We start from the raw sequence: 19638 nt of genomic DNA on the forward strand, positions 1-19638 counted from the left end.
AAAGATTAAAAGATAAAAGTTTTTTGAAAAAGTCTTTTTAAAAGATGTTAGAGAACATGTGGAGCAAATTTCATTTGGTATTGAATTCCAAACATTTGCACCATTGTAACAAAAGGTTTCATAATTATTTACACATGAATTTCTAGATACCGCCCCCACCCCCCGTGAATAATAATTATGTTACGTGAGTAGTTGCATAGATTATTACCTAAGGAGAATGTAGTGCTAATAATTATTTGCGAGGGGAGTGAGCAAAAAATTTGTATGTTTTAATAGGAATATCGCCACTGCGATGTTATAACGAATGATGACGTGCGAGGGAAGCGTGAAGAACGCGCATCATGCTCTTAAATTTCGCGTAAGAAAAGTCTCAAAAAGAATTCTATAAGGCTTTGTGTCTTTCATTCCTATCCTTTCCTACATATCTTGCTCACACTATGATGTATGTATTTAATTTGTACATGTATCACTCGGAATAAAATATGTTTAAACTAACCAAGAAAAATAATAGCAAACTCAATTTGACTTAAGTCTGTTCATAATAAAAAGTGCAACAACAGTATGAATAGGACTGATAACGTATCCCGTGGTAATAAGAATAATTATTAATGATGTGCGAGCGCAGCGAGCAGATTTTTTATGCCTTTAGCTTTTACTTGCATGGAAAGGAAAATGTAAAAAACGCAGGCTTGCAGATTTTCTTTGAGGGTCGGTGCCCCGCACCCCTCCTTTGAATCCGCTAGAATATATATATATTTATATTAAAAAAGTCAGTAAAATCCTTGTGCAGGTATAAAATATATAAAAGTTCAATTTACAAGGAATTAACAGCAGCAGACTTCTGTGTTTTTCAATTATTTTAATTCTTCACTGCAAGCGCTTTCAATTGTACACATAACTTCAGGCAGTTTACATTTTGAAAAATATATATATATAGCATGAAACACCAGTTGGCTTACTTTTCACTCTTATTTATAGAATTTCAGACTCCTGTGTTTATTTTATATAAAAGGGGTTATGATATTTTTAAAGACAGACTTCTGAAGGAGAGTTACGAGGATTGCGCGGTATGCGGATTTACGAGACTCTTGGTAAAGACGGTTTGCGAGAATTGTAAATATTCTCATAAATCTGTTATTATGAAATTGTAAATTTACGTTATTTTGATGAGACGGCCCTGATATGCTCATCTCCTCTTTGGAGTGAAGTTTTGAATTCCAGCCAGTGGCTGCTGAGGAATACTCCGGACATGAAATGGTACTACATAATATACTAATGTTGAATAATCAAAGGGTTGTGACTCCGTCAAGTTATCCAACAGGATCATGAAGATAACATGCATATCTCCTCTAAAGAGTGAAACTTCATATTAAGTTTTAATGAATTCCATCCAGTGGTTGCTGAGGAATACTCGGTCTCCGGATAAGAATTAGTCCTATAGTATACAAATGTTTAATCAAAGGCCTGATGGGCCTGAGAGTCGGCTAATGATTGATGTACTGGTAGTATGGTCTACCAGTTTCAGTTTGGTTTTTGTTTTTTTCCCCAACTGAACAGAGATTTTGTTACAATAGATGAAATGGACATTCAATCGATGCCTAGTAAAACTTTGATTGACATTATACAAGTATTTAAACCCAATATATTTCTCTAAAATTGAGGAGTGATTCGCAAAAATAAAAATGTTGAAAGTACAAACTACAATTTGACAGGTGACACTAAGATACTGCCCATGACTATAAATATTTTTCCAGTAAACATTTGCCTCCGGCATTACCAAAACAGGCAATTATTGGCTGGTATATATTCGCACATGATAAAATTTGAATATGAAAATTTATATATTGAAATTTTATAGCGCGGATTGCCACATACAATTTGTAACGGATGGACGAAAGAACTGTTCAGATATTTATCAGATAAGGGGCCTGGCAATAACCGTGTCACACACTCTAGGTATTGTTCAATCATATTATAAGGGATGTGAATTTAAAGTATACTTACTTTTGCGTTTAAAGATATGTAAATGTTGCTGAGTGTCAATATATAGTGTCAACCATGTCAGCAGTCCCCAAGTCTATGTACTTTCAATTATCCGTTTTGATTCATGTAGACAGACAGGCCCAGACTGGGCTGAAAAAATGTTTGATCCATTTTTACGTGGTCGGTAGCAGGGTGGGTGTGGGGAGGGATGTTCCTTCCCGCTTTGAACTGCAGTCAGATTTTGAAATGGGCATTGTGGCAGGTGGTAAAAGGGCAAATGTATCAAACTGTAAAGTGGCAATATGGGGGGAGGCTGTGGGAGGATACCCCCTCCTGCAAGTAGGGTTTGGGGTATCACCACAATGAAATTTTGAAAATGTAGACCCTTGATACAGCCTTTGGTGCGATTTCTAACTGAAAATTTTATGTTTCAATTTCTAAATATTACCTAGATTCTTTTAGTATTACAATATTCAAAGTATGAATGACTGCCACTTCATATTTTTTCTTTCAGGTCATGCCTCAGCACTAGAATATAAGTCTGATATTGATTCTATGTATGTATTATAAAAATAAATTCTAGAATCATTTCTGTTACAATAATATCTATCATGTCTGTTACTTTAATGTTTAAATTTCATAACACAGCTCGATATTTACCCAAAATATTATATCCAGATATGATTACACTTTCTTTTATACCGCCAAAATCTCCAGTTTCAACAATATGTTTTACAAATTGTGATGATATGAAGACAGTTTAGCAGCAATTGGCAGTATCTGACATTGAAATTTACGGTTAAATTATTTAAATCATTTCATAAAAAAATTGTTTCGTTTCGTCAAAGCACTCTAACATAGACGATCTACTTTCGATTTCAAAAACTACAAGAAAATACAATTTAATGTTTCGCCGATTTGTTTATTTCTCGAAAAATAAGAAATAAAATCATTTTTAAAATCAGTAGTAATTAAACAAATCAGTAAGAGCTCTTTCTCGGGATAATTTATCCGCTTATTGACTGCAAAAATCAAGCCATGTGTCATCATGAAAAGCAGAACGGGTGACGGTTTCATTTTTTTGCGAACCTGAATCGTAAGTAAATTATCCAAACCAGTCAAAATTCCAGAAAGGTTACGATCTAGATTCTTTCTAGTATTACAATGTCCAAAGTATGACTGTCACTTCATCTTTTTACTATCAGATCATGCCTCAGGACTAGAATACGAGTCTGACATAGATTATATGTAGGTGTAATAAAAATAAATTCTAGAATCATTTCTGTTACAATAATATCGATCATGTATGTTACTTGAATGTTAAAATTTCATAACACAGCTCGATATTTACCCAAAATATTATATCCGGATACGATTACACTTTTCTCCAGTTTCAACAATATATTTTACAAATTGTGATGATACGAAGACATTTAGCAGTAATTGGCAGTATCTGACATTGAAGTTTACGGTTAAATTACCTCTTATTTAAATCTTTTCATAAAAAAGTTGTTTCGTTTCGTGAAAGCAGCCAAACATAGACGAGGCACAGGGTAAAATGCAGACCACATACAGATAGAGTGACTGCAGACCACATACACAAAGAAGGGTTTTCTCTTATGCAGACCATATAGGTAAAGAAGGGTATTGGAAAACGCAGACAACATAGAATATGAATAAAATAAAAGTGTATGGGTTTAATTGCTAAAACTGGCACATTAATTATGCAAACTGTTAAAAGTTATAGCTTTTATCCTTAATTTGGCTTAAATTTAATTATTTTAGATATCTTTGAAATTTATAAGTTTAATTGGTTCAATAATTAGAGATGAACTGTTAGAGTTTAATATGTTTGAACACAATAATTGTTTGATCTTTTTATAATAATTAAAATGATCTTTTTATAATAATAAAAAATGATCTTTTTATAATAATGAAAAATGTATACACAACTGTTAATTGATGAGCTAATTAGAGTATTTTAATATGTTTGAAGAGGCAAGATGTGTTTGATCTGTTTTTGACATAAAAGATGTACATGAAAAAAGAAAAAAAAAAACAGTGAAAAATAAATAAATTAACTCCATAATTAACTTTTTCTTGTTATTCACAATAAATTATAAATTTAAAAAAAATGAAAAAAATGAAGTAGAGCAAGTATATATATTCTTAATATTTTTAAATTAGTTCAAAATCTGTTATAATACTGATCTATTACACTGACATTTTTATTGCTATCTTGTGAATATGGCTTTAGTGATAGGACATAGTCAAACTAAGTACTTACCAAAATCCTTAGATGAGGAGAGTTATAGTGTGTTTTCTTACCCAGGATATAGAGTTTGACAGTTCAATGAGGTGGAAAACATTTTAGAAGAAGCTCCATTCTTCTCGGTAAGTACTATTACCTGATAGATAGTTTTAAGTTGTATTACCAATGAGCATTATTTATTTGTCAATAAAAGTGAAACTGAATTATAAGAAGACTCCTTATAATTAGAGTACATGCGTTCAACTTTTTAATAATATTTCCATTTTAAGGACTCAATTATTGAGGTATGCTAAAATGCAAAATATTATCTCGGGCTAAAATTATGTTTTAATTGTGTAAATATAGAGGTTTCATATTTTCATCCAGAACCAAGATGGCAAATATATGTATATTTCAAAATCCGATAAAATTAATTAATACAGTACACAAAAGAAGTAACTAATCTGTAAGTTAATTCTGAGATATAGAAAACTGAGATATAGATTTAATAAAACCCAGCGCTATTCATTTATTTTATTTTGTAATGTTATAAAATGATTATATTATTAACTGGTCAACAAAAATATATTTCAGTGCATGATTCTGGTATGCGAGATATTTGGACCTCTGGCAATTAGGGCCAATACACACAACTGGACCATTGATAGACCAGCTTCTGTTTATCAAAAGCTGCTGTAAAGCTACTGTGCAGTACATAGATTGCAATGTCATATTTCTCACCTCTATTATATCAAACCAGTTATCACTTTTATATTATTACAATAATATTCATTAAAAATGCAACTGCTTCTTTAATCATGTTAATTTCTAATGAAATCAAGTAATGATCAAATTTTCTGGTTTTATTTTGTTACTTAGATAAAAAGATCATAATAATTGAAGAGAGAAACACTAAACAGTTCTATTTTTCAGTTGTAACTATATAATTATTTTATTTTTTATTAAATAAAGGTAAGAATTTTCTGAAAGGGTGAGAATTGCTTTAATTGCTGTAAGAGTTATAATTTAATTGGTCAGGACATTATTCAACAGTATATTATCAACTAAGATAAGTGTGTGTATATTCAGAAAAAAGACTGCATTTCAATCAATAAAATGCAAAACATAAGAAATATATTATTATCTGTACATATCAATAAAATTTATGATCCTCTGACATGGACTACATGTCAAGTCTACAGGGGTTTTATGGACCCTTATCAGATTGGACCAGACAGGATCCTGTTTATTGGGGATTAAGATGTCTGGCATTTGGGGAGGGGGCGGGGGGTCACTTATAATGGGGATTTTCTTTGCCTTTAATCAATAAGTACATTAATGCTCCTTTAACTTTCCTCTATAGAAGTAGACACTTCACATGTTATGTTTACTGATTTAAAAGAACTGATAAGATCTAATCAACACCTTTTGATTGACACGAATAAACACATAATCAGGTTATATTTCACTAAATGGATTATACAATCACCTTGTATATTGTTATACTATATATAATTAAAATGATATTATGGAGCAGCTGCTCAGTCTATAAACACCTCCACACACGACAAAACCACTAAATGGATTATACAATCACCCTGTTTAATGTTATACGTACTATAATTAAAATGATATTATTTATTTTTTGGTATTATATATGTTACGCGCATATAGCCAAACTGCGCATTTGGTAAATCGCGCAGCGCAAATAACCAATTTGTTATCTGCGCAACGATTTGTAAATCGGGCAACCTTATATATTTCTATATGCGCAGGGCAACTGTCTTGCGCGTTTGGTAAATGAGTCTGCGCTTTTAACATATGGATGATATCTCCCGATAAAATTGAATATCATTAGAGTGTTAGACTTGTAGGCCTACCTGACGGTGATCAGGCACGCGTAAAGGTGTGAATTTGTAAAGAAAAAGAAAACCATTTTTTTAAGTAAATGAGCGTATTTATGCGGTAATTTCTCACGTCCCTGGTAGTTTATGGCCTATAAATTTCTGTTGACGACGGTATTAAGAGTCATTTGTCATAGGTGTTAAAAAACGTTAAAATGATACAAAATATCCCAAGTATATTTAATAACACAAGTATTTTTTTATTTATTTTTATACTTTTTTTTAACTTTTAAACGCCGTAGCCTGTTTGTAGGTGTGCAAGATGTGTGTCCTGCGCTAATAGAAGTCTGAAAATTACTCCAATAACTTGAATATCTTTTATAAACCATTTTAACTTTTACTTCGTTTTTCGATTACAATCTAAAAATGTAGCTTTTGAAAATCTGAATATAATGTTTCATCCGTAGCCTGCGCGGGATATTGTTCCTGTGCTAATAGCAATTTCTGAACTGACGTTGATATTTGCAACATATTTCAATTCTAAAAGATACTATTTATGTAACTTCATAAAAATGTTTTCGGAGTAGAAAAAAAAATAGAAAGAAGTGTGATTTCCGTCAAAACGAGAACGAAATATTACATTTTTTTTTTGTTATCTGTGCAAGATGTGTTTGCCCTGCGCTAATAAAAAATCTGGAAATAATCCTGATAACTATGATATCTTTCATAAACCATGCTAACTTTATCATTGTTTTATGATTACAGGCTGAAATTGTAGCTTTTGCCAAATGAATATTTTGTTACATCTGTATCCTGCGCGGGATGTCGGTCCTGCGCTAATAACAAATCCTGAAATGACGTCGATATTTCAAACATATTTCAATTCTAAAAGATACTATTTATGTAACTTCTTAAAAAATGTTTTCAGAGTAGAAAATAATTAGAAAGAAAAGGGGTTTTCGTCATAACGAGAACGAAATATTACATTTGTTATCTGCGCAAGAGTTTAAGTTAACACAGTTTATGAGAAACATTCAAGTTATCAGAGTAATTTCCAGATTTATTATAAGCGCAGACACACACATCTTGCGCGGATAAAAAATGTAATATTTCGTTCTCGTTATGACAGAAATCACTCTTTTTCTATTCATTTTTCTACAGTATTCATTTGAAAGTTACATAAATTGTATGTTTTATGATTGAAATATATCTGAAATACAGTGTAATTTCAAACTTTGCTATTAGCGCAGGACCGACCTGCCACGCAAGTTACAGGTGTAACATTATAGATCCATTTTGATTTGTAAGAAAACCCTATAGTTCTAGTCTGTAATCGTAAATCAAAGTAAAAGTTAATATGATTTATAAAAGATATTCAAGTTATCAGAGTAATTTCCAGATTTATTATTAGCGGACAAAATCCCCTACGGACAAAACCCCCTTCGCTCATTTTTGCATACCCGGACAAAACCCCCTTCATGTTTTTTAGAAGGAGGACAAAACCCCCTTCGATGAATTTTACAAGGAGGACAAAACCCCCTTCACATTTTTTACAAGGAGGACAAAACTCCCTTTGCTTTTTATAAGGATTCAAAACGGAAAACATCATAATACACTTTAAGATTTATCATTTTATTTATAGAAAAAGATGTCTTGAAGATATATTATAATTTGGATAATTGATGTACTTAATCTATTATATACAATTATTACAGTTTGTTCCATAATGACTTTGAGATTAATCAGACTATACATAAATATACAATTATTATAGTTTGTAAAAAAGTGTGAAATATCTCTTAATTAATTGACATGTTAATTTGTTAATTGTATGTTTTTTCTCACTGAACTGTTCATTAAAGTAAATTTGTTATATAACTCTCAGATAGTTTGATTAATTAAATATTATTATATAATTTGCCCTTTACAATCTAGGTTGAAGGGTTTTGTCCTCCCTGTAAAAACCGCGAAGGGGTTTTTGTCCTCCTTGAAAAAAGTGCGAAGGGGGTTTTGTCCTCCTTGTAAAAAACATGAAGGGGGTTTTGTCCGCCTATGCAAAAATGAGCAAAGGGGGTTTTGTCCGCAGGGGATTTTGTCCTACACTCCAGACACACATCTTGCGCGGATAAAAAATGTAATATTTCGTTCAGGTATGACAGAAATCACTCTTTTTCTATTCATTTTTCTACAGTATTCATTTGAAAGTTACATAAATAGTATATTTTATGAATGAAATATGTTTGAAATACAGTGTAATTTCAAACTTTGCTATTAGCGCAGGACCGACCTGCCAAACAAGTTACAGGGGTAACATTATAGATCCATTTTGATTTGTAAAAAAACCCTATAGTTTTAATCTGTAATCGTAAATCAAAGTAAAAGTTAATATGATTTATAAAAGATATTCAAGTTATCAGAGTAATTTCCAGATTTATTATTAGCGCAGACACACATCTTGCGCGGATAAAAAATGTAATATTTCGTTCTCGTTATGACAGAAATCACTCTTTTTCTATTTATTTTTCTACAGTTTTCATGTGAAAGTTACATAAATAGTATGTTTTATGAATGAAATATATCTGAAATACAGTGTAATTTCAAACTTTGCTATTAGCGCAGGACCGACCTCCCACGTAAGTTACAGGTGTAACATTATAGATCCATTTAGATTTGTAAAAAAACTCTATAGTTTTAGTCTGTAATCAAAGGCCTACTCTTTATTCAATCGATTTTGTACTACTACTACTACTACTAATAATAATATAGATAAGATCTGTAAGAATTTTCTTTTAATTCTGTGACTTTTTTATTTCATCTTTTATCTTAGACATGTTGAGAGATATGCTCCCGTTGGTAGAAAGAATATTATTGGGAAATTTCAAGATATTTCAATATAATAAAAACGATATTTTGCTAAGTGTGTGCTCGGGTGAAGTAGAAAATTATAAAAATAGCCTAAAACATACCAGGGGACGACGTGTGCAAGCTGGAGGAAATCACACCTTCACGCATGTTTGGGTTTTATTGCATCTTGTATAAGATTGGAGGTATTGAAACCTGGTGACCGACTGCCGTGAATTTACTGATGTAGAAACAAATTTATGACACCTAATTTAAGTACCGATATATTCAGCATTTGACATCTATATTTATTAATAAATTGACCAACTGCATGATTTATCAAACACGAAATGCAAATTTCTGATATATAAAGTTACATTTGTTAATTGCGCTGCGCATTTGGTAAATCGGGCAGGTTAAATTTACCTGCGCAACGATTGGTAAATCGTTGCGCATATAACCAACGTACAAAAATTTGTTATATGCGCTGCGCGTTTGGTAAATAGCGCAGATTGGTTATTTGCGCTCAACATATACATCAACAATTTTTTTTTATATTTTCTGGCAAAAGATAATGTTCTTCTTTTTTATTTCAGAATTATTTTAGTTTACTATTTGTTAATAGTTGCTTTTACTTCCCATTAATAATTTTCTTCGTTCCATGATTTAATATCCACGTTGATCGCTTTATGTTGTAGATGTTTTTTCTGAAGTAATATCCGAGCTTATTATATTTATACCGCTACAAACGAAAATTGGGAGGGGGGGGGGAGGTATATTGTAGACTCTTCCACGCGTTAGATACTACATATTAATGTATTCGATAAGACAGATCAGTGAAACAGACTAGGGTATATTGGAGTCACCTTGTCCGTCCATCCGGTTGTCCATCCGTCCATCGGTCACAAATCTTTTCTGGAGCTTAACTTCTTAAGTATAAAAAAGCTATTGACTTCAAACTTCATATATAGATAAAAATGATAATTTATGGATATATAAGTATGAAAAAGGGATGAACTGAAAGATGAATATAAAGTATTTCATCCCATAGGAAGTATGCGGAAAACATTGTTATTACGACTTCCAGAAACTTGATATGTCAGTACGCAGCACTTCTTGTTTACAGAAGATATTTCTTTATATAATATTTTGCCATTTTACCGGTCTTAAAGAATCATTAGATGTAGATCTGTGTACTTGATTGCAGTCAAATTAATTGCCTTATGTTTTTACACAGGTTGTTGTACTTGTTGTCGGCGCGAATGATATCGGGTACTGTCCCCACTTTCAGTGATGTAGAAGAAAGATGGCATTACAACAAATCTATGTTACCTACTTCATCACCATCATGCCAGATACACCATACACATTAAGACCACTGGGTTTGTAGTATCAATCATCAGGGTAAAATTTATTTGATAGACAGTCTAGGAAATGACAGAGAAAGCGACAGAATAATACCAGATGGATTAAAAATTCAACTTTCAAAAATATACAGCAGAGACTTAAAAAGTATAAACATTGTAGTGCCCCGTGTCATAAAACAAACCAACAGTATTGACTGTGGTCTTTTTGCTATTGCCTTTACAACTTCTTATTGTCTGAACGAGAAACTTTGCCATGAAATCATATTTGATTCTACAAAATTAAGGCAACATTTGTTTCAGTGTTTAAATGACGGCCTCATGACAGAATTTCCAAAGACTGGCAAAACAATTGGATCCAGAAGAAACAAAAATGTGCAAGCTGGAACAACTGATACGGGGACTGGAAACCGGCATTTATCTTATCTTATGCTGTCGTCCAATCGAAGCGTATGCCGTAGGTGATTCTGCTATTACTCAAACACTTACGCCTTACAGTTTAACTCGTCCTTTCAGTGAAAATCTGGGAAAGCATTTGTTGATTTTTTTGTTGAAAACAAAAGTTCTGCCATGAAATTATTGCCTGCATCTGTTTTTAAATGGAAAATATCTACATTAATGTTACTTTTCGCCCTGTGAAAATGGCTAAATCTAGACTTGTCTTACCCAGAGAGAAAGATGTCGTTTTTTACATGATATTTGCCTTGTTGATTCAGAGTATTTAGAACAAAAAAATTAGGACATATTTTAATGAAAATAGCAAGTCAAAACTGTAAACTGTTGCCTGAAAATATTTGTTTATGATATTGCTCTGTTCTTCACTATTTAAATGCGTGTTAAACCTAGATGATTTTCTGCAGTTTTATCTAAAAGTTCGGAATACTAAATGTAACTTCGTTGTCGGCCTTTTTTTTTAAAAAAAAATAGTTATTTTAATTTAAATACATTGTATTTTTCACACATCAGTTTTAAGATTAAATTTATTAAACTAATTTTTGGAGTTTAAACAACAATTTCGTTTGAAACATTCCCTACGTTCAAAAAAAATGTTTGTTTCTGTATGTAGAAATCTGACATTATAAACAATAATTATAATTATGGCTCTACAAGATTAAGAAAAGTGTCAGCTTTCTGTTATTTTCCAATTTTTTTTATTCAAATCCAATCAAAATCGGCCCTTTGATAAAGGTTTGAAGTTACGTGGTAAAATATTTCTTCAGGGAAGTGAGCTCGAGTTAATTCGTAATAATTAAGCATATCACTACATGCAGTCGCATGCTGTTTTTGCTTCAGAATCCCTTTAGATCAATCTCTGATCATCTAATTATCGCCACTTAACACGTGACTGGTAAACCCTTTGAACAATAAGTGTTATAGCTCCATGATTAACATGAGGTAATATGCTAATTACACGCTAATCGATAGTGGCGAAAACAAAATATCGATCGCTAACGATATTTACAGGTATGGACGACAGCATAATACGGGAGACAATCAAAATCCCCTTGATCAAAATCCCCTTCACTGAAAAATGATAGGGTGTTACAAAATCCCCTTCATACTTTTGCAGGGGGTATCATAATCCCCTCTGTGATTTTTACTTATTTCATCAAGTTCAAATACAACTATATACAACTTAAAAGTCTATTGCATAAAGCACGTAAATACAATGCCTTTAGCAAACATAATATAATTTGGAGCAGTAATATCTATATATCTATAATGTTAATCACAGAGGGGATTATGATACCCCCTGCAAATGTGTGAAGGGGATTTTGTAACACACAGTCATTTTTCAGTGGAGGGGATTTTGATCAAGGGGATTTTGATATACACTCGCATAATACAGATAAATGTATTGATTTATACGGAGTTTCTACTCCCCGTATTAGACCTTCCTGGTGCAAGTAATAAATATTGAAAATTATTGTATCTGTAATATGCCAGCTTGTTTTGACAACATGGTTCAATGTGAAAAATGTTCTTGTTGGTTCCATAAATATTGTGTTAATGCACCGTTAGACATTTCTAGAGCAGACCAACATTTTCTTTGTCATACTTGTGATTTATAAAGTAATAAAATGAAATCTATACTTGTAACTGTTGTAATTTGATTGGTATGTTATGCAATTGAATTGTATGAATTATTTGCATTTCTTAAATGTGACATTATATTTCAAATAATGTAGTGTTATAGTTATTATATATGTCACGTCATGTGGTTATTTATTTACCGTATGTTATAATTAATGTATAAATTTTAAAATTTGATGTTGTTCTCATTATTAATTACTTCTTTATGTCTGTTCCATGTCCATCTGACTGAGGGTTTTAGTTTCACCAAATGACAAAGTTCTGACATATTCTAAAATATATCATACCGCTTTTCTATATGTCTTATAACTCTATTTCTAATTTTTTACGGCAATATGCCTTCTTCAAAGAAACCGATTTTGACAATTAATAGATGTAACTAAAACAGATTTCCCGCAAATCTTTTTTTTTTTCTCTGAATATGGCATATTTCTGAAAAATGTAGGAAACAGAGTTACAAAATATCAAGTGATTTAATTTCCTCCACGTAGGATTTCAAAATAATAATTAAAAAAAGCATTCTTAAAGGAATACAATTCTGACATTTTCGAAATATTTAATTATTTTATTCATGAAATTAATATAATATAATGAATCTAAATTAAAAAGCAGTTTTGAAATAAATGAGCGTTATAGTGATGGATAGTTTTTTTTAATATTGAATTTTTTAAAATCTTCAAATGCATAAAAAAATATATTAAAATTATTTAAATCAAAATAATTGGGAATATTATTTCTAATTCAAATGTTTTAATTAAGTATCCTTTATAAATGAATGACATAGTCATGATAGTGTCAGTTTTTCACACCTTAACACATTCTATGTTGTCTGCGTTTTCCAATATCCTTCTTTACCTATATGGTCTGCATAAGAGAAAACCCTTCTTTGTGTATGTGGTCTGCAGACACTCTATCTGTATGTGGTCTGCGTTTTACCCTGTCCCCATAGACGATCTACTTTCGATTTCAAAAACTACAAGAAAATACAATTTAATGTTTCGCCGATTTGTTTATTTCTCGAAAAATAAGAATTAAAATCATTTTTAATATCTGTAGTAACTAAACAAACCAGTAAGAGCTTCATCTTCCGATAATTTATCCGTTTACTGACTGCAAAATTCAACCCACGCAAAGTTAATAGAAATCATACGATGCGTGTATACGTTCAATGTGGGAGAATTAAGGCTGATTGGGATCGGCTATGTTACCTAACGCATCCAGACGATTCAGAATTTGTTTTTAAAAAAGCATTGTGTGCATTTCTGTAATTTTATATACGTTTTTATACGCTTAGAAATTATTAGACATGCGTATTTGCATTATTTCTATACGTAATTTACGCTAATACGCATCTTATCTGGAGCCCTGTGGAACTATTTTTTGTCTTTCGCTGGATGTTACGCAAGCTTTGTAAGCCTGCGCAATTCATAAAATGCACATTTATGCTTAATGAGTTACATTCGCACAATTACAAGTCATAAAAATGACAGATTACATCGTATATTGGTCATAGCAAAGGGAATTGACACAACTTAACTTCATTCATGCAGTGAACTGTTTGAAGTTTGAGAAATCTAATGGAACTACATCCCTTCACTGTGTTATTTGGTCCATTTAGAGAATCGCTGAACAGCAAGGACTCGTCAAAACGCTTTCAGCATTTAGCCGACTCAAAAATCAAAGGGCAATAACTCAGAAACAAAACATGAAGACAACATCTGCATCTGCATCTGCTTTTGAAATTGAAACTTCCTACAAGTTTTGATGAATTCTAGGTAGTTGTTGCTGAGGAATACTCTGGACAAGAAATGGTACTAAATTATATTACAAGAGGACCATGATGGTCCTGAATCGCTCACCTCTTCCCACATGACCCAGTTTTGAGTATGACGTCATTTTTTCTATTATTTGACATAGTGACCTAGTTTTTGAGCTCATGTGACCCAGTTTTGAACTTGACCTAGATGTTATCAAGATAAAAATTCTGACCAATTTTCATGAAGATCCATTGAAAAATATGGTCTCTAGAGAGGTCACAAGGGTTTTTCTATTATTTGACCTATTGACCTAGTTTTTGAAGGTACGTGACCCTGTTTTGAACTTTACCTAGATATCATCAAGGCGAACATTCTCACTAATTTTCATGAAGATCTCATGAAAAATATGGCCTCTAGAGAGGTCACAAGGTTTTTCTATTATTTGACCTACTGACCTAGTTTTGAACGGCACGTGACCCACTTTCGAACTTGACCTAGATATCATCATGGTGTACATTCTGACCAATTTTCATGAAGATCTCATGAAATATATGGCCTCTAGAGAGGTCACAAGGTTTTTCTAATTTTAGACCTACTGACCTAGTTTTTGACCGCACGTGACCCAGTTTCGAACTTGACCTAGATATCATCAAGATGAACATTCAGACCAACTTTCATACAGATCCCATGAAAAATATGGCCTCTAGAGAGGTCACAAGGGTTTTCTATTATTTGACCTACTGACCTAGTTTTTGAAGGCACGTGACCCACTTTCGAACTTGACCTAGATATCATCAAGGTGAACATTCTGACCACTTTTCATGAAGATCTCATGAAAAATATGGCCTCTAGAGAGGTCACAAGGTTTTTCTATTATTTGACATACTGACCTAGTTTTTGACAGCACGTGACACAGTTTCGAACTTGACCTAGATATCGTCAAGATGAACGTTCTGACCAATTTTCATGAAGATCTTGTGAAATATATGGCCTCTAGAGAGGTCACAAGGTTTTTCTATTTTTAGACCAACTGACCTAGTTTTTGACGGCACGTGACCCACTTTTGAAGTTGACTTAGATATCATCAAGGTAAACATTCTGACCAATTTTCATGAAGATCTTGTGAAATATATGGCCTCTAGAGAGGTCACAAGGTTTTTCTATTTTTAGACCTACTGACCTAGTTTTTGACGGCACGTGACCCAGTTTCGAACTTGACCTAGATATCATCAAGATGAACATTCTGACCAACTTTCATAAAGATCCCATGAAATATGTGACCTCTAGAGTGGTCACAAGCAAAAGTTTACGGATGCACGCACGTGCGGACGGACGACGGACACCGCGCGATCACAAAAGCTCACCTTGTCACTTTGTGACAGGTGAGCTAATAAAAAATGGGCAATAACTCCATTAAAAATCATCCCCCCACTATTTGTTGCTGAGAAATACTCTGAACAAGAGTTGTACTATAGTATACTAAATCTAATGTTGAATAATCAAAGTGCTATAACTCAGTCAAAAATCACCCAACTGGAACATGAAGAAAATATGCACATTATTATCCTGTTGAAAGTGAAGCTTCCTACGAACTTTCGCTAAATTCCAGTCCGTGGCTGCAGATAAAATACTCCATACAAGTAACGCAGGACAGACAGACAGACGGACAAAGCGGCGACTACAAGCTTCTGCTTTGGGGAACATAAAAAATGGTAATTGAAGACAGATACTTTATCAACATGGATTCATAAAATTACCAAAACATGACTAGAACTTTTTATTAGACTTTTGTTAACATAATCTAATACAACATCAGACCATTTTTTGACAACTGTTCAATGTTCAAGTTAAAGCCAGACAAAATAATTTATAAGGTAGATTGTTTCTGTCTTGTCAACTCTCTCTTGACTGTAATACCTGCAAATATGAAAGTGAAAACAATTCAGTTTTATTAGATTTCAATTATATATTAACCTTTACCCTGCTAAATTTTTAAAATGGACTGGTACATTATTCAATTTAGGCAACATCATTATTATCTGAAGGGGAGTTCACTGATCTACTCACTGAATAGGGAACAGCGCAGACCATGATAAGCCTAGTTTTATAACCCCAATGTGAACACATGTGAAGTTCCAATTCAATATCTGCATTAGTTTTGGAGATAGTAACTTGCACGCAAAACTTTAACTAGGATTTTCAAAGTCCAAAAGGGGGCATAATTTGGCCAAAATGCATTTCAGAGTTATGGGACTTGATGCTATCACCTAGTTTTATAACCCTGAAGACACAGGTGAAGTTTCAATTCAATATCTGCATTACTTTTGGAGATACATGTAGGAACTTGCATGTAAAACTTTAACCAGGATTCTCTAAGTCCAAAAGGGGGCATAATTTGGCCAAAATACATGTTACAGTTATGGGACTTGACCAAGTGAAGTTGGTAATTGACCTAGAAAAAGAAGAAAATAAGTTTCAAAACTATATTCCTTTAAATGAAAGCCATATGTACTTGCATGCAAAACTTGAACCAAGGCGTGACGCTGACGCCAACATCGAAACCGACGCCGACGCCAGGGTGAGTAGAATACTAGTAGCTATTCTTCTAATAGTCGAGCTAAAACAAGAAGGCCATGATGGCCCTAGATCACTCTCTTGAATTTCAGCGTTTAAACTTGCAAATGAGCATGCAATTTGGAAGAGGATCATAATATGATGTTGAAAGTTCCAGAAGCAGTAGAAGTTAACTACATAAATTAGTGTGATAGATGACAAAATTTTCAAACACTGCATGGTTCTTAAGTCTTTAAAATAGGGTGGAAAAAACACATGCACAGAGAATGTATCTTGAGAATAGTTCTTTTTTTACTTATAGTGGTAACTAAAAACCATATGCATAAAACTAGAGATGACCTAGTACCTAATAATGATGCTACAGACAAAGTTTGATAAAAATGCATCCAGAGTTTCATGAGAACCTGTTAATAAGTATTGCTATATTTAGCTCCAGAGGCCCCTAAATGCAGACTGAGTGCCCCCCATTTGAACAAATTTGAGGGAGGACCTTATAATAATGCTACAGATCATGAAGATTCATCGAGCGATTTATGAGAAGTCATTCAAAGTTTTTTTGTATTTTTAGCTCTGTTGGTCATTTAAAGGGGCCTAGTTGAAACATGTGAATAAACTTGCCAAATGACCATTAAACTAATTACTGACCAAGTTTGGTGCAGTTCTGACAAGCAGTTTCAGAGAAGATTTGATCTGAAGAAAAGTGTGGACGGACAGTGACTAGTCACATTAGCTCGCCCCGAGCATTTCCTTGACCTTGACCTGGTGACCCCAAAGTCAATAGGGGACGTGTACTCAAATAGTACTATTAGCATGTGAAGTTTGAAGGTCCTGGGTGCAGTGGTTCGCGAGTAAAGTGCCTTCATGCAAGAAGTTAACATTGGCCCCTGTGACCTTGACCTTTGACGTGGTGACCCCAAAGTAAGTAGGGGCCGTGTACTCAATAAGTACTATTAGCATGTGAAGTTTAAAGGTCCTGGGTGCATTGGTTCGCGAGTAAAGTGCCTTCATGCAAAAAGTTAACGCTGTGACTAACGAACTAACGAACGAACGGATGAACGGACGGACAGTTGAAAACTAATATGCCTCCCTTCGGGGGCATAAAAAAGAAATCAAGAACTTACTCATTTTCATACCATCAAGCACAGCTTGGTTTCTGGACTTATTGACAGTGAGCTGACAGTACCTGTCTGCTCCTTTATCATCGAGATCTGTAACAACTTGCAGAATGGCAAGCAATGCTTCTGGCATCAACACATTGCCGATATATAGTTCTGCTTTGCTGAAAAAAAAGATAGGATAAAGTCATTTAACCCTTTGTTGTTATATTTTATTTTTATTACATGTTTTCTAATGAATTATGGAAATATTAGAGTGAAATATATCTGGTATTTTCACACTGGTAAGAAACTATAAAATGGGTGTTTAGTCAAAACATGAAATAAAAAGAAAATCTGTTCCTTTTACATGAAAAATCAAAATATCTTTCATTCATGAAAACCATAATTATCTTACATGTTCACGCATTGCTATGCCACTCGTGAAAATATTGCATCTGCTGTTCATTCATGAAAGATATTTCAATCTTACACTGAAACAAACAAATATCCTCTATATATTTTTATAATATGCAAAAATAGAACTGATGTGTGGGTTGTTCAGTCACATAAAATATTAAATGTCTCAGTTCATAACCTTGACCTTTGAATAGATACATTCTAAATATGGTCTCATTTTCTAAAACATGTGTGCCATGTTATGCAAAGATTACATAACTCATCATTCTGGACATTATCAATTTTGCCTTTGCCACCAGTGTAGATCATGATCAGCTTGCACATCTGTGCAGTCTGATCAAGATCTGCACTATATGCCATTCAGTCTGTACTTTTTTGATAAGCACCCCTTTTAACAGTCAATAGTACTGTCCAAATGAAAAGATGGACAAGCTCATTATAGAAATTTAGCATGGTAATGGTTAATAAATATAATATGTACAGCCTGGCTGACTAAGTTTCAGGTAAAATCTGTGTGTTAGATATGCATATCTTTGTAGCATTACATGTAATATGCTATGCTAGGAATGAATAAAACTGTAACAAATATATGAGCCACGTCATGAGAAAACCAACATAGTGCATTTGCGACCAGCATGGATCCAGACCAGCCTTCCCAGCCACACTGCATCTGGTCAGGATCCATGATGTTTGCTTTCAAAGCCTATTGTAATTAGAGAAACCATTAGCGTACATCCATGGATCCATGCTTGTCGCAAATGCACTATGTTGGTTTTCTCATGGTGTAGCTCAATAATTGGTTTTGAATACCAATTATCGTTTCGGAACTCATCCTGTAACTGAGCGTCCTCCATGCCCAGAAGCAAACAGCCTGTGTTAAACATGTCCCTGAAACAAAAATATTTCATGGTCATGACATTTTGTGGGTTTTGTTGTTGGGTTGACGGGGGGTGGGGGCAAAGGTATCTCTTCCTTATGTATAAATTAGTGAAAATATGCTTCTACTATAAATATTATTTCTTATTCAACACACACACACTCAATTAATGTTAGAAATAAACTTTTGTAGACTTTGGCACAAATCTAAACAAAGCTTGTGTAGGCTTTTTATGGTGACAAAGGTACTAAAGTTCTTAATGCATTTTTTCTTTCGAAAATTGTAAAAGTAATAAAAATGAATAGCTTTAACAGAAAAAGTTCCATAAAATAATGAAAATCCTTGATTTACAAAGAATCAGAAGTTCAATTATGTCAGACCTGAATTGACTTTAATAAGCCAGTGAGTGTTAATCCACAGAAATTTTTCAATCTATACTGTGATATATATACAGATGGATGTAGTATCTAAAAAATTTCTCAGATGATCCATGGATTAATTTCAGCACGAGTATTTTGTTGACTAACTATTACAGTGCC

At 33.1% G+C, this 19638-nt stretch overlaps 1 protein-coding gene across 2 annotated transcripts in view; it reads right to left on the reverse strand.

Annotated features, from left to right (window-relative positions):
• Positions 1 to 15898: 15898 nt before the first annotated feature.
• Positions 15899 to 19638, reverse strand: part of LOC123547111 (nicotinamide/nicotinic acid mononucleotide adenylyltransferase 1-like) — an 81263-nt gene continuing 77523 nt past the window's right edge. For both annotated transcript variants that reach the window (XM_053551387.1, XM_045333927.2), the window contains 3 exons: positions 19033 to 19110; positions 17830 to 17987; positions 15899 to 16051 (listed from right to left, as the gene is read on the reverse strand). In XM_053551387.1, the coding sequence (XP_053407362.1) occupies positions 16002 to 16051; positions 17830 to 17987; positions 19033 to 19110 (286 nt within the window). In that variant the 3' untranslated portion in view covers positions 15899 to 16001. The remainder of the gene's footprint in view (positions 16052 to 17829; positions 17988 to 19032; positions 19111 to 19638) is intronic.

The sequence above is a fragment of the Mercenaria mercenaria genome, chromosome 9 (genome assembly GCF_021730395.1).
Source record: "Mercenaria mercenaria strain notata chromosome 9, MADL_Memer_1, whole genome shotgun sequence".
Taxonomy (NCBI): domain Eukaryota; kingdom Metazoa; phylum Mollusca; class Bivalvia; order Venerida; family Veneridae; genus Mercenaria; species Mercenaria mercenaria.